Genomic DNA, 16556 nt, shown 5'->3' on the forward strand with positions numbered 1-16556 from the left:
CACAGAGCAACAGTGACAGCCTTCTAACTTTTGAACTCTGACCTCTGAACTCTGATTTCTATTAGGAGCCAACAGAAATTGGCAAACGAAAAAAAGCTGTCCCCAGCCAGGAGGAAGATGTTGAAGCTCTGTGACCTCTGACCTTTGAACGTGGAAAATGTGACAAGAGAAATGAAATAAAACACAGAGAGAAAGGCATTGAAGAACAGCATGAGCTAGCTGACCTTTGATCTTTGACTCTCTGTTAGCAGGGAGAAACATTGGAGGAAAGTCAAGCACAAAACGGAAGCATCCGTCACTAGCAAGGAGCAGTGAGAAGGGCCATGTGACCTTTGAACCATGAACTTTGTGTGGAGCTAACAAATGACACTGTTATTATAATTGCCAGTAGTAGTAGTATCAATTCATTTAATATAGTAATGATGATGACGATTAACATTATTGTTATTATTATCATTGTTGATATTATTATCCTTATCGCTTCTGAGTTGATCCTCTGTGACAATCTCGAGTACCGCCAATACTCAACTGCCTCCTAGTCAGCCCTGGGTCTGACACATTGTGGGATGGCTTTGTAGATAAGTTGGATCTGGTCTGGGCTGTCTCTCACTCCCCAGACTAGGGCACTAACAGTGTTTGCATACAAGCATATATTGCTGGGATGAGCTTGGGAAGAAGCATCACGGGTGGTGGAGCTTACCAGCCAAACAATCTAGGTAACATCTTTCATTGAGGGGTATTTTTGAAGATATCTTTGCTTATCTTTGTCTAACCAGCGCAGTGCCGCGTCTTGGTGATGACCAATAACTTCTTGTCATCCTCAAACCGTATTTCACCAGATTTGGATTAGATTGGCTGGATTTGACATCAAAGGCTGATGCAGGGCTGTTCAGAATATGCTTTGTTTCATCTTTGAAAATGAGTACTTGTAATGTGTCTCCTTGAAATACCAATCTGACATACATACATTACTGCAACATGAAGTCTGTAATTGCCAACCACACACTCTGTGTAAAATGAAATTAATTTGTGTCTGTAAATTGCACCATTGTGAATAGCAGATTTTATCTTCTTTCCCCCAAGTTCTCCAAGGTATATTTGAGTAAAGTAAATCTCTGTTTTTTGAAGTATAATGTTGACTGAAATGGCGTTGTTTTGTTTCTAAGATCTTTTAGTTTGCTAACTACAATCAATATTTGTCACCTTGGTTATATAAATATTGATACATTGTGTTGCAACATGTTCTTGACGTCGCAGTTTTGTGGCTATGTAAACAAATGTTTATTATGCTTAAATATGATACTGAGGTAATGTATGGCATATGATTATTGGTGGAAAATGAGAATGTTTTAGTTTTATTGAAATATTGTTTTTCCTTTTTTTTGGGGGGGGGGGGGGCAGGTTAAGAGCGAGCAGTCCTGAGAGCAGTCTATAAATCATAACATTTGCTTGAATTTTTGTGAAAAATAGACTGTTATCATTAGTACTGATGATAGTCACTACCCGGCACGAAAAAGTGTCAAATTGGCAAGACATTGTTTCTTCAACAGGTTATCAAAAATAGTTAATGCACCCTACTTGAAGGCCTTTTGGAGATTTGTCCAAATTAACTTTTCGGTGTCAATTTTTTCTTCTATTATAGTTCATTAATCTGTTGAGGATGAGTCCCAAGCATACTCGGGCAAGTGTGTATGAGAAATGCCTGTTGTAGCAAAATCTGTCCGTCCTTAACGGGTTAAAAACTTAGCAAATTGATAATTTCCTTTTCCTCACATCACTTTCTTTTCCAGCAAAGGCTATTCCACTCGATAGGAGTGGTGTTACTCACAACATCTTGATTTAATCCTATCTGTACCAGGAATTTTGAACAATGTGTACAACCCTATGGGCTTCTCTGAGCCAATTCCCGCTCAAAGCTCACAAACAGTTAAAGGCAGAACACAATCTGTGGGTATTTCAGTGGCAAAAAGTGGTATCTCCATCTTAAGAGGTGAATCCCTTCCCCCACACCTCCATCTGTGTCTTGAAGAGCTGTGATGTAGTGCCAAGATGCTTGTTATGCAGTGCTGAATTTGTTTTAAAGCAAAAGATTACTGCAGTATTGAATTGCATCACCAGTGTTAAGAGGATTCCTATTAACCCTGTGTATACCACATTTGTTTCTTGTCCATAGTTTGTCAGTGAAATTTGTGCACATTCAATTCATTGGCAGAGAAAGGATTAATAAGCCAAGTTAAGATAAATGTACCTCCTATCTAGGGGATTACATTGGGTTCAATATCAAAGTGTGCTGGTGGGGAGAATATCAGTGTAGTTCAGTGACATTTAATCAAATCCCTGCAGAGAGTTAATGTGTACACTAGCTGCATACCAGTAACATGAATTTAACATGTTAGTGTTAATTCAGCAATGCCTGCTGCATTTTGATCCACAAGTCTTTATGTTGCTAGATGTGTGCGTTAGGTGCTTACTTCAGGTGAATGTGTTGGGAGACTTTATAGCATTGTTTATATGTTTATACATGAAGGCGTACAGAATGTAAATTTCTTTTTACATGTATTTTATTTTGTGTAGTGGCTTAGTTGCGAAAGAGTGAACGACATGTTGACCACACAGTGATGGCTTTTGTCAAACTTTGTTCGCTAGTTGTATGAAATGAGTCGGGGGAAATAAAGTGAAGTGAAGAAACAAAACAGTTGTTTTTCTTGTTCATATGGTTCCTTTATTCATGATAATATCCAGCTAGGGTTCTTTGTTGTGCTTTGTTTTTCTTGTTGTTTTGTATATTGTATTAATCTTGTCACCAAACAAGAGGGAGCTTTAGATTTTAGACGCGCGGACGTTCAAAGGGAAAAAAAACAACATATTCTGAGCGTGCGCAGAAGCGCGGGTCAAGTTGACGCACGCTTCTGCGCAAGCTCAGAACATGTTTTTTCCCTCTGAACGTCCGCGCGTCTAAAATCTAAAGCTCCCTAATGTTAGACAATCAGACTGAACAATATTTTATGTGCGCGCACTCCATGCCGATCGTATAGAGTATAGCAGCGATCGGAACTCGAAAAGTAGGTTAGATCAAAACATTTATGATGTGTGTATTAATATTTTTGTTTTGAATATGGGTTTACCAGTGTTTCCCTGGTGTGTTGGAAGTGGTTGGGAAACAGACAAGTTTAACTGACAGCCTAAATTTACGAAATGTTCTTGAAACATTTCTCATTTCATCAGGCATTTATGCAAAGGATCAATCAATGAAATAATCATTCATTTAGGCCCCCTACGGAGTGATGGATAAATTTGATTAATCACTTCTGCATTGAAAATATTGTCTTTGCAATCAGTCAGCTGTCCATTGAATAACCAATTTGCAATCAGCCAACAAACAACCAATCAATCATAAGCATGTCACTCATATTTTCATCTTTTGATTTTTGATTTTTTGATTTTTCTCCTCATATTAATCTCTGCCATTCTTGGCTGAATCTCCAAACATCCCCTTAAGGTCGCTAGTACAATGTACGCGATTTCGGAGATACATGATTATGTAACATGGAAAGCGTGCTACAGTTACTTAGGATTATGGAAATATTTCGAATGTCCCCCTTCTCTTCCGCTCTCGGTATTACGGTTTGCATTTTGAATTAAATACGGTTACGAAACCTCTACTCTCGATAGTCGTATTCGAGATTGACCTACATCCGGGTTTGAAGTGATCACAGTTTGGTATGCAGTGTAGCATACCTTCATTCATCAGCTAGCAGTGAGCACACGCTTCCCACACCTCACTTCAGCGCGCTCTGACCACGTGCGCTCACCTGAAGACAGGCGGAAGTAAAGACCGCATGACGGCTCCGAGGAGTTTGCAATGCTAATAAAAACATGTTATGTACGTGCATCCATAAAACATGACGTGGATTCACGAAGCGAAAATGCACGTGAGGGACAGTGATTGTCACACGTCTCCTGTTATACAAAATAAATGTCCGAGCGCTGGAGAATTGAAATCAAATCCATCGTTTGCCCTTTATTTGCATTACGATAAATCTGTTCTGAAGCATATTATACCTTGTAGGCGCTTTAAACAACAAGGACCAACAACAGAACTTATCGCGATGTGACAGCACGCTCTCATTCAAATGTATTAAGGATGACTTCCTTCCGGCGATATATCTAAGTGGCCTTAGCTGTATAACAAGCATGGCAGGTTCTCATTACATAGTCAAGTCGAATCTATAACTGGATAAGTGCAATGAAATGTGTATCGTCGCCAGTTCAGTTGAGATAGGACAAGTGTGATGAAACTAGAACCAAGGACATATTGCTAGTACAATTACTTGTACTTACTTTGTGTTAGAAGGAATGACATTAGAAAAAAGGAATTAGATTACATTTAAAATAGCTGCATGACCAGATTCATAGCCTAATATTCCTCATTGACGATAGTGGATACCTATAAAATAGACAAATTGATGCTTTGTATATTAATGCTTTTATGTATAATTGCATTTCGATCGTCTACCTCCGTTTAGCATAAAAAAGCTTGTTCGCTCTCATAAAGTCACGCGTGCGAAAATTTTACCTATCCACAACGCAAGCAAGTCAGCATGAAAAGAAAGAAAGAAAGAAAAAAAAAAGACACTCCCTCAACTAGCGCCGTAGTTGGAAATTGAAGTAAGCACGGTATAACAAGTGTAGTAAAATGGCTAAATGAAAAGTTCGGATAGTTTGTTGCTACTCTGCCCCCCCCCCCCCCAACATGCCCCCCACAAAAAAAAAAGAGGAAAGAAAGAAAGAAAAAGAAGAAGAGGATATACAAGTGTGTGTGTGTTTTTTTTTCCATTTTTTTTGTTGTTGTTTCATGTCAACAATATTGCGATGAGAGTCATCATGTTTATATACACAAACAATATAAGGACAGATGATGATCATAAACTTGGCTGCGTTCTACAGGCTACAGTCTAAACCAAACTTTGTAACACAAACATCAGATCAAAATCAAGTCAGATCTACAGAAATCAAAACAAAGTGATGTCTCAAGATCCAGCCAGGAGTGACCAAAAACTCAATCTACAGTTATTTTTCTAACTGTTGTTTTCAATGCCATAGTCCACTGTGATTCAATATGAAAAATCCTGAAGCTCTTAAGATATAAATTATGATGATTCAGTCAACTCCTATAACATCGTTAGCAGCTATCAACATCACTCAATGTCAGTCTGCTGCCATCTACGTGTACGTGTAAGCAGTGGACAGCAACCACCACAGATCACAGGTTGCACTTTGCCTTACCATGTCGACACATTGTAATGTACCACCTGCAGTCACTCCTACTACATTGTATTATAGTTCTGTTCGAGATTGTTCTATTTTCTTCCTAAAAGCGCAAGATTTATGCCATTACATTGCAATACAGTAAACTTTTCAAGACTGGAGAAAGCGCTTTGAGTGAAGCTATTATTTTCAACTCTCGCGAGTCTTTTCTGTTTTCTCGACTAACACAGTAACGATTGTCGGTATTTTTTGACATATCTGCTCCCTTATTTTGTTGTTGTTTCAATGTTTATACTCAAGTTTCATTCTTGTTATGATTAGGCTGTTTCTGATGACATTCTCAAATCTATCTTCACTTGGTAGTGCAATAGAACCAGCATACATGAACTACCATGTTCATCATTATGTCCTGTAATCACAGGTCGCCAGTGTGGCCGACATACTGTACTTTATTCTGTATACGCGACCCATCCCCTTTCTAGATTTAGTTTAACTGACTTAACTGTTTTTTATCTGTTTGGTTTTGTTGTTTAATAGTGCCAACTTTTTAAGTTCGTTTTAAGATTTGATGAAGTCCAGCTCAGTGACCAATGCAGTACATGTGTAATGCATATCTCATAGATAACTGTGTACATTGCGTTATATTAAATGGGTTAGTTAATTACCGGTTAGTGATTGGCTAAACACAGTCACGTGATAGAAGCACATTGGTTATGTTCGCCCACGGGCAGAACATTTTTGTTATGTTCTCCCATGGGAAAACAGTTTCACGTAACAAATGACAAACGATTGAACGATCATAATTATTTTTCACGCAATCGATAGGATAAATTTGCCTAGTCCATACAATGTGAAAAAGCAGATGACCGATTATTGTAATGCGTACGAAAGTGTGATTTGACTAACCCATATAATATAACAGATGATGACTTTTGTTGTCGGGAACATGTACCAAACGTTCCACCCTCAGGGTTTGAAATGCTATTGCGGGAGGCTATAAGTCTCTCGACTTCGTCTCGGGATTTATAACCTCCCTCAATAGCATTTTGAACCCTTCGGGTGGAACATTCGGTATGTTCCCTCCCCCGCCAGTCATCATCTATATAATGTATGAACCACACCAGTGGTTACAAGGTTCTCTCTCTCTAAAAAAAGAAAAACTTATTGTTTTTAGCAGATATCATAAGTAAATATAATATTTTGAAGATTTTTCATTTCAGTTCTTGTTAGATTGGCTTAAAGTTTGGCACTAAGTATGGTGTGATGTTGAATCTAATGATGTATGGACGTCTGTTGTAATTTTACCGAAATAATTCGTTGATTAGTGGTATATCGCTTGGTATGAATACGTATTTATTAGCTTGCAATCAAAAGCAAGTGATTGGATGAAAAAAAAAATAAATAGGAATCATACACAGATCATATACCACACAAAAACAAACATGGAGAAATTGAAGACATACAATACACCGACATGGCAATGTAGTTACGATTTCAAAAAGGGGATTTTACTCCAGCTTTTTTCAAACAGTATTTTCTTTGTATTATGTATTTTGCAAGCTAAGTTATCTGGTGTAAGATTACATCTACACGGGTAAATGTTCATGCAAACATGCAAACACCTATGAGATAATACCAAAAAATTGAAATACTGTGCGCAAAGAGCTAGAGACTTATCACCGACAGGAAGATTGTCTTGAATTGGGAAAAGACGCATGTTTTAATAAACTAATGCCACATGCACTATGTAGAAAAATTAATCAGAAATTACTTGGTTGTACCGAAAAGGGATAATTTCAGCCATCGTGGTTCTTTACATGGAAGAGATTAAATCCTGCAGGTTACAATGCGTTGCCATGGTAACAGCATATTTTGAATGAGCTTCAGACAATATCAACGTTTGTCAGGATGAGCTCTTGGTCAGGACTATCAACAGAATTATGTGGTACAATTTCTTTCAAACTCTTGAATTTACATGGCTCTAGATTGTACACTTCACAGATCCTCTATCATACATTGACAAAAATACCTGTTGTATTCGTCGTTGTTTACTGGTTTTTCAGTAAGAAAGATCTCTTTTCGTAAAAGATGAAGGCCGCTTATTAAAAACTTGGTGGCAAAAGTTGAGGAAAAACACAATATCTGGACTGATAACTGACTGTCCTATGACATTTTTATCAGAGACATTATACTTCTGGCATTTTACATGTAACTTCTTTTTTCTTCTTTACTGTCGTTCATATACCTCTGTCATGTTCGCCCTGATTATCTTCCTTTTCTTTAATCTTTGTTATTTTCCTCTCCTATGATTATCTGTGACAGTGGTGACAGTTTGTACCTCTGATTTTTTTTTTCTCTAACATGCACCATTTACATAACTTGTACCTGGCGCCTAAGTGGTACTGTTTCTCCCAAACGTGCAAGTGCATATAATATAGCCATTTTAATACCCTGCCTATACGGGAACATTGGAACTTTGCAAAGTCCATGGGAAATCTCAGAATATCGTATGGGATGGGTTAATGTCATTGAGTCACCTAAACACAACATCAGAAATCCATGGGCACCTAAAACCATATAGTGGACTCCCGTTATAACGAAGTTCTCGGGACCGGCAGTTTCGTTATAACCGAACAAAAAAAAAAAAAAAAACCCACACAAAAAAAAAAAACCACAAAAAACAAACAGACATAGAGCGAATAATGTTGCGACCTGAATTTTCACTTCGTTGTAACCGGAATTTTGTTATAACCGTGATCGTTATAACCGGGGGTGCACTGTATCACCTTCGTCCCCTATATCTCGTCATTCCATTGTATCGAGCCGTTTATTCGTTGCGTAAATGGAATGTTAAATTCTATCGATTAATGTATTCGGAAAAAGATCCCTGTCCCTGTTAAATAGAAGACATGCCCTTTGCAGCTTTTTATAAAACGAATTCAAGAATATCTTGATATATTGCATATATTTATATGTTGTACACAAATCGCACGATCAGTATTTCGCAAGGGTCATTATCTAGACGGCTAGAAAATACAGTACATATTATGAGGCTATGACAGTTTACATTTGAACATCTATATCTATACAATTTTTTAGATATAATTCGTGATTTCATCCTTTTCATGATCTTTTATACCAATCTAATCGATTCTCTTCAGTGTAGAAACACGATAATAACCTGTCCCTGAATGCTTTCTTACCACTAAATTTACATGATTTGTTGTATAATCTTTTATGTGACACGTATTTAGCGTGTTACACAGAGATCAAATACTCGGGCAAAGACTCTCATCAATATGATTGACACATCATTACTCCTATGACTTTCTGTATGATGTCCATTAGCGTTAAATATGCTTAAGACCTGATGTACCATGCCATTAATATTCATGTATTAAGCAAGTGAACATCATCGGTCGTAGTGCCTACTTTTGACGTGATCTACAACTAAGAAGGTCATAACTATTTTACCAATGCATTATTCCTACGCCTTTACACTGACTTTGGGTAGTACATAGAAGCTCTAGCGTGGCTATAAACCCTCACCTCTATAAACCACAACGTGCAATACCTTGAGCAATGTATGGGGGCTTGTCCGGGAGACAACTTACGATCGGACCACAAACCATCAGACTTAATCGAAGCAGTATAAATATAATGTCTGTAAGAAAAATATTACTACATTAAGTAGAATACAGTAATAGAGAAATATATAGACAAAACGAAACAAAAAGACATCGTCATTTTTACTTGAATAAAATAAAACACTTCACTGACAAATAACCACATTGTTTATATTGCATAATACACATGTCTTTGTACACAGTCTCTCGTAAGAAAAATAGCAGTCATTCCGTAATGCGATAGCAAAGATTTTGGTAGCCAGAAAGTGCGGCGTTATTTACAAAATATGTATGACACTGTACAGAAGACTCCACCAAGATGTACGCACCCTGTGGATGTTGGCAACTGACATAACCACAACATAGTGGCGTATCTCATATCCAAATCTCAAACACTGCTCAGCGCCATCAGTGAATACGGACACACTTATCTCATAAAGGAAAGTTGTCGACTTTCGCTCCATCTTGTTTGTTAGCTATTTAAAGAAAATAAATGCAGTACTCAATACTCTGATCCGTAACTCTATGATTAACAAGTCATTACCAGTACAGTAAAGATCACATGTGTCTGCATACTATTAACTCGAATGGGAAGGTTCATTGCTATTATGAGCCTTAAAGAATATTCTGTTACCGTTCGTACATTATTCGGCCTAAATATCACACTCAGCATATAATTTCGCCTTCACTTCTTCAGCAAGTATACTTGTATTTTGTATATTTGTATTTATTTATTTACCACTTGTGGGATAGATAGCTCTTTCAGCAAATTGCTGTTTTTCGAAGGGGTCCAAGTATAAAGCAACTATGCTCGAATGTCTCGTTTAACTACAAGGTCTTGGTCTTTAAGGGTGGTGCACATAATCAAAATAATCAACGAATTTTGCTACATATCTGATGATTAAAGGGCACCTCCGAATATTGCAGAAAGTAATGCATGTACAATGACAAGTCATTCCCACTTTATAATTACAGAGCGACTGTATGAGATTGATATGTATGCGACAACGGATTTGATTGGTCGTAAATTAGGCAGTGGTGTGGAGGTGTACGTGACGATCTCTCCTCTATGAATGTTGAAATACAGTGAAGTATCATGAAATAACTTGTTATACGAACATGACTCTCGCCAATACTACTAGAGTAGTTGATATGATTCGTTTCCAAATTCTTTACCATTCCCCCCCCCCCCCATAACCCTCAAATGATCAAGTGTATAATAATAACAACCGAATGCTTAAAGATAATGAGAACACGCCTGGTGGTATTTAAGATGTCAAAATGGCGAAAGAAAAACAAAACGGTGAATGGAAGTAAACGGAAAGGATTAATCATTAAATGAGTCACTAATAAATCCAATGCCAACCAGGAAGAAATCATTTCAAAAACTCATACAAATATTATACAATGCCATATCGACAAGAAAGTCGTATCTCACAATTTGGTCATGATAATAGTCTCGGAGATGAGATGGCAGATAGTATCATTTAAGTACAGCGCTATGCTGCAACACGTCCTCAACAATCATCGCCATCAAACCGTCATATGATTGCCTTCAACATTGGTATCCTTGAGCAAGCTACCAAGATGAAGTCCGTTCCTGACAACGCCGCCGACATCGAACTCGAGGTCGATGGAAAGAAGCCTTGTCCTCTTCATTTCGCGACCACGGAGAAGCTGGAATTATTGTTCTTGCTGTTTCTTATGGAGGTCATGGGCACGTACTCCGTGGTGTGCGTGTCTGACACGCCGGTACTGTTGGCCCGGCGGTACGGAGGACCTGGTCGAGACCTCTGGGCATCCGACTCGGGGGCTTTGCAGTACGGCAGACAGTCGAACATTGACTTAAACGCCTGACGAAATTTAGCTGCAAAGAAGACAGGAGAATTTAGTGAGCGGAGCATCTTACTTTTATTATGAAATTATCTGTAGTTTATGATGGCTCTGAAGCAAATAGGAGGTTATGATTATGACGGAAAAAAAATCCCAGAGAGAATTGTTCTACTTTACAAAGATTATGTCATTATACGAACAGAAAATGAACAACATTCTTTTTTTTATAATTGTGCATGTGCAACGGCACAGACATCTTGGAATGTTTATTTTGATTCAAGGTTACTCTTTAAGTTTTGAAACTATGAAAACGAAAGCGAAATGTAATGATCAATTTCTACATTTCAAGATACAGTAAAGAAAACATTACCCAGCAGGGAGACTGAGTTACATCGTTTGTGTGTGTGTGTGTGTGTGTATGTGTGCGTGTGTGTAACTTGTTGACATACATTGTACGCGTCATCTTTTGATTGTTTCACTGTATGGACGTAACTTTCTATTTTGGTTTTCGAAGTAAACTTACCCTACAAAACGTTTGCTTTGAGGGTTATTTTGTTCGCAGAATGAAGGCCATTGAAGAATCAAAATATGATTTTAAATTAAATAGCCAAAGAGAAAAGCCCTGAAACTTACCGCTCATGAAGTTGTAGATGATTGGGTTGATGGCGCTGTTAACGAAGGCCATGAAATGGGCGATGATGTACGGTACGTGAACGAAGTTGAAGTCCACCGATCCATCCAGAGACGAGAAAGCCTCATGACGCCTAGGATAAGAGATAAAAAGGTATACGGACGTGACCAGAGTTAGGTCGCGTTGTTAGCCATGAGAAAAGGAGACTTACGAAAAGTGGTGTTCCATGTCATTTAATTTTGCTCCTGCAACAATTGCTCTCATGAAATACCTGCACGCTAAGCCAAACATAATTTCTACCCACAACCATAACCCTAACCCTAATCCTAATCCTCATATCAAACTAAACCTAAACCCTATCGCAACCCTTACCCGGACACGAAGACCTTGGAGACAATAAGACCTGAGCAATTGTCGCAGGAGCAAATGTCGTGTCATCAATCCCATCAGCAAAAATAACCATTATCCGGTCTGTGTCGAAAAAAAGGTATACCAGTTCTATCGCATATCAATGGCGAAAAGCAAGATTGGATAAGTGCATTCATAAGGAATTAGGTGGAATAGAATAATTAATAACTAAGAATAAAAAGAAACTCCACCGTCACATATCGATATGCATTCGAGCGCACGGAGTTCGTAAAAGAAAATTATTTTGTCATATGTGATTTCAATTCAATTCAGTTCAATTCGTTATTCATCTTTTTTTCTGATAAAACAATACAACAGTATTGAATTTTACAAAACAGTACAAGAAGAATCAATCATTTACACATAACTGTGAAAATGAAAAAAAAGGTAACTTGGATTGAGCCAAAAAGGCCTTGTAAAGTAAGTTTTGCAATGAACATAAAGACTAGAGATTTCGTAGTTGATTAATGAAGTTGGTATCAGATCTGAAATGCTGTCTTGTGTGGTACTTCTTAACATCGTGTGGACAAAAACAAAAATCAAATCTCACTTGAGCAAGTTGAGCAGCTGGAATGGAAAGAAACAGACGGCGAAGGTGACGACGACCACGATCAACATGCTGGCCACCTTGCGGCGCGATTTCAGCTGTGCCTCCGTCGACTTGCTGATCGTCTTCGTCGTCATCACGTTGTTCTGGAGGTCGGGCTTGGTCGCGCCACACCCTTCCTCCGTGGGAATACCAGACCAGAGGCGACGGCAGACGCGGATGTAGGCGACGCCGATGACGGTCAGCGGCAGAAGATACCCGACGACGAAGAAGGCAGTGTGGTACATCTTTTCCCACACCCCCTGGGGCCAGAGGATCTACGAGCGTAGAGGGAAAGAAAGTACGAGTGTATAGGTGTGTCTACAGTTACATGCTGAGATCAACAAGTTGTTAAATTACACATGAATAGTAAAGCAACTCCACATTAACATGCGGTCAATATGTGGCAGACATGATTAAGGAATATAAGCAAACTTTCAACAGAATGATTTACTTTAGTGATTTGTAAAGGGTGTATCGGTTATACTGAGAGAGAGAAAACAAAGACCAATAATGGAAGATACATAAATGTTCTGAAGTATGGATTGCAAACCTTGAATAAAGTCATGTAGACAGAGAGACGTTCTACAGACATAAAAGAGATGCCGTTATTCTTCGCTCATGCGTTACGATATTGTGTGATATTCAATTCAATTCAATTCATTTATCTTCATTCTTCTTCTTTTTTCTTTTTCAACAAAAACATAACACAAGATAGATCAAGTTTTACATCATAAACAAAGAACATTTGTCTTAATTAATAAGTGGTATCAATAAACAAAGGAGCGCATACTGGCAAAAAAAATAATGATACAAAGTCATGCTTCAGTTGAAAAAAAAGGAAGAAAGAATAGAGAGGTCCACTAAAAAGCAAAGCTTGTAGATTGTGAACCACTCATAAAACCTATGAATTACTTATTTACAAACACTTGTGACGAATATAATATACGACAGGACGGGACAAAACAGAAGAAACACAACAACATGACACAACTTGCCAGAATAGATGAAAAGTATGGAAGGAAAGAAAGAAAAAAAAAGAGAGAATGATAGAATACCTACACGCTGAACAAGGGAAATGGAACAGAGGATGGTAGAGAATGTGCTTCATAGAGTTGGTGCTGCATGCAGCTGAGCAAGGATTGTAATGGCTACTTCTTTACGTAATAATGAATTCAGTGTTTGAATGATTGGTGGGTGGATGATGAACCCTGAGGTTAAAGGACAAGTTCACCTTCATAAACATAAGGATTGAGAGAATGCAACAATGTTAGTAGAACACATCAGTGAAAGTTTGAGGAAAATTGGACAATCGATGCAAAAGTTATGAATTTTTAAAATTTTTGTGTTGGAACCGCTGGATGAGGAGACTACTACAGCTTGTGAGTCATATGCGTACAACAGTATAAAGAAAATATAAAGAAAATTCAACATATTTTCACTTTTTTCACATTATAAAAGAGCACTAGACTTGGCTCTTTCTAAAGGCAGGGGGAATAATATTACCCATAACATTTGTCGGTAACGAGTCGGGGGAATGTGAACTTTTTTCAGAAGATGAAATTTTGTGAAATTCTCTTTATATTTTCCTTATATTGTTGTACGCATGTGACATCTAAGTTATTCACACACTGCAGTAGTCTTCTCATCCAGCGGTTACTGCACAAAAACTTCAAAAATTCATAACTTTTGAACGGATTGTCCGATTTTCCTCAAACTTTCAATGATGTGTTCTAGTAATATTGCTACATTCTCTCAATCCTTATGTTTATGAAGGTGAACTTGTCCTTTAACAAAAACTATAGCTGTTTATGGAAAAAAACATATCAGGGAGGATTTAATAAAAAAAGTTTCAACTTGCGCTTAAAAGAATACAAAGATGGGGAATTTTTTATTTCACAGCTCAGTGAGTTCCAAAATGTAGGACCGGTGTATATAACTGTATTCTGAGCCAATAAAGTTCTCAGGAGGGGTAAATGAAACTCATTAGATTGTCTAGTGGGATAATCATGAAAAGACTGGTTCCGTGGGAACATTGAATTAAAAATACTGGGAAGTGCATTTACATTGTAATTAAACATAAACTGACCAAGTTGAAAAAAAAAAAACAAATCTTTACTTTTCAAAATCTCATGTTTAATAAATAATGGCTCTGTATGGGAACGTGGCGGGACGCCACAAATAATACGAATAACCTTTTTTTGTAACAAAAGTAATTTATCTAGTAAGTTTTGATGGGCATTACCCCACGCTAGGAGTCCGTAATTAAGATAAGGTAAAATTAGAGAAAAATACAACGTCAAAGAGGACAATGGAATATGAAACTTGAGTCTATTAATAATATTCAATAATATTCAACATGTCCAAAAACTACGATAACAGATAATAAGTTTCGTGTATATCGGTATCTGATTAATACAACTTTCATATCAATCAGAAAACATGATGTAAGGCCTACGTAAGTACGCATGTTCAGTCTTCCATATTATTGAATGTTGGACCGGAACATTGTACAATTTACGAACCTCATCACACTCGGTGAGCCAAGTAGGCTTGCCGATGTGCGGACCAAGCACGTTGGGCAAGGTCCGCTGCACCACGGCCTTGGGCAGTGGCACTAAGAAGGAAACCACCCATACAAGTGCGATGGTCAGCGCCGTGCGGGACGCTCGGATCTGGAACTTCAGCGGGTGACAGATTGCCAGGTATCGATCAACAGCGATCATCATCAACGTGTAGATGGATGCACAGAGCAACACAACCTTGGGATTGACAGAAGGACAAAAAACGGAGGATAAGAAGAAGACGAAGACAAAAAAAAAGAGAGGAAAGGCATGGGCAGTAAGATTAAAGGACAAGAAGGAAATAACAAAAAGAAGAAACAGAAGAAAATAGAAAAGTAGGTAGAACAAAGAGATTACTTTGAATTGATGAATTTTTGTTGTTCATGTTGCAACTGATTGACAAATTTTTTTATCTACGTCGATGTAGGACAATTTGTAAATCAGTTGCAAAAAAGGAATGCAGAACTATAAGCACTGAATTCTCTGAAACTCCCAAACATATCAGACAGATAAAGCATTCTCATGAAGAGTAAAACCTACAAGAACAAACCCTAAAGCAATCTGCTAGTTACATTGTATATGTATTCCTTACATATTTCATATCCTAATTTAGTAGTCGTAACAAGTCAAGTTGGCAAGACCTGTACACGTGCTATTACATCACCGTTGTTAGACGTGTTAGATATAAAACTATACAATTGTGCCTCAACGAAAAAACAAACAAACAATGTTCATGCTTCTGTTATCGATTGAATGATTGATTAATTCTATTTCTGCTTTTCTTTTTTGATACAGAAATGTAACACTGAGTCAGTTGAACAAAGTTATTTCAATCACAGAGTCAAATCATATGCATACCTGAAAGTAGGGTATGAAATGACAAGCGATTTTGCCAAAGAACCAAGTATCGGTTATATCGGTTGTAATCGTCGTAGGCAGGCATATCGCTATCAGGATATCGGTCACAGCCAAGTTTAAGATGTAATAATTCGTCACGGTGCGCATGTGGTCGTTCTTCAAGATGGCGACGCAGACCATCGTGTTGCCTAGCAACGCCAAGATGAGTATCGCCACGTAGAATGCGATGAGGAAGTACTCGTGGAATTCTGGGTAAACTCTTCTCCTGGCACGCAGGAACATGTCGTAAATGTAATCGTCATCATACACGATTGTGTGATTCCACAATTCATGCGATGCCCCGTAGGCGGCATTCACAACTTCCGAACTTTCCTCAGCCATTGTCCTCTGGTTCCGTTTTTAATCGTTTGTTCTCACGCCTTATAATCGAATACATAAAACAGTTACTCCGGAAAATGAATTGTCATTCACAGAATGGATGAGATGAGAAGACGCACGCCGATTTCCGTCGCATAAAAGTATGTCAACTCACGAACTCTGCTACGACTTGGAGAAGTCTTCCAAGGTGGAACCTGGAAACCGAACAAACAGAGTACAAGTTTCTGTTGAACTGTGTTTTCGTTGAGAGAGCTAAATTTGTGCTTTAGTGGACAAACCCCGTGAAATCACCGAAGATCACAGTGCCAATATAAAACAGACTCATCGCTACAGCGTGAGATTCAAATCATCACATTCGTTCAAGCCAAAACACTAAACATTGGTCTTTTGTCCGACAGGCAATT

General features: G+C 38.0%; 1 protein-coding gene across 1 annotated transcript; it reads right to left on the reverse strand.

Moving 5' to 3' along the window:
* Positions 1-10549: 10549 nt before the first annotated feature.
* LOC139716113 (orexin receptor type 2-like) lies at positions 10550-16155 on the reverse strand. Its single transcript, XM_071627670.1, has 5 exons — positions 15775-16155; positions 14878-15114; positions 12317-12630; positions 11361-11491; positions 10550-10761 (listed from the first exon to the last, which is right to left on the reverse strand). Exons 1-5 carry the CDS (start codon positions 16153-16155, stop codon positions 10550-10552), a joined length of 1275 nt encoding a protein of 424 aa, XP_071483771.1.
* Positions 16156-16556: the final 401 nt, after the last annotated feature.

The sequence above is a fragment of the Diadema antillarum genome, unplaced genomic scaffold (assembly GCF_040938485.1).
Source record: "Diadema antillarum isolate AM-2024a unplaced genomic scaffold, OU_Dant_1.0 scf00000061, whole genome shotgun sequence".
NCBI lineage: Eukaryota > Metazoa > Echinodermata > Echinoidea > Diadematoida > Diadematidae > Diadema > Diadema antillarum.

Bases quoted from the DNA above. Each gene is read 5' to 3' on its own strand.
- LOC139716113 (XM_071627670.1), bottom strand. From the start codon at position 16,155: ATGGCTGAGGAAAGTTCGGAAGTTGTGAATGCCGCCTACGGGGCATCG. The intron at 12,631-14,877 runs GTTCGTAAATTG...CTACGCTCGTAG, and splicing joins GGCTCACCGAGTGTGATGAG to ATCCTCTGGCCCCAGGGGGT. The intron at 10,762-11,360 runs GTAAGTTTCAGG...TCTTCTTTGCAG, and splicing joins CATCTACAACTTCATGAGCG to CTAAATTTCGTCAGGCGTTT.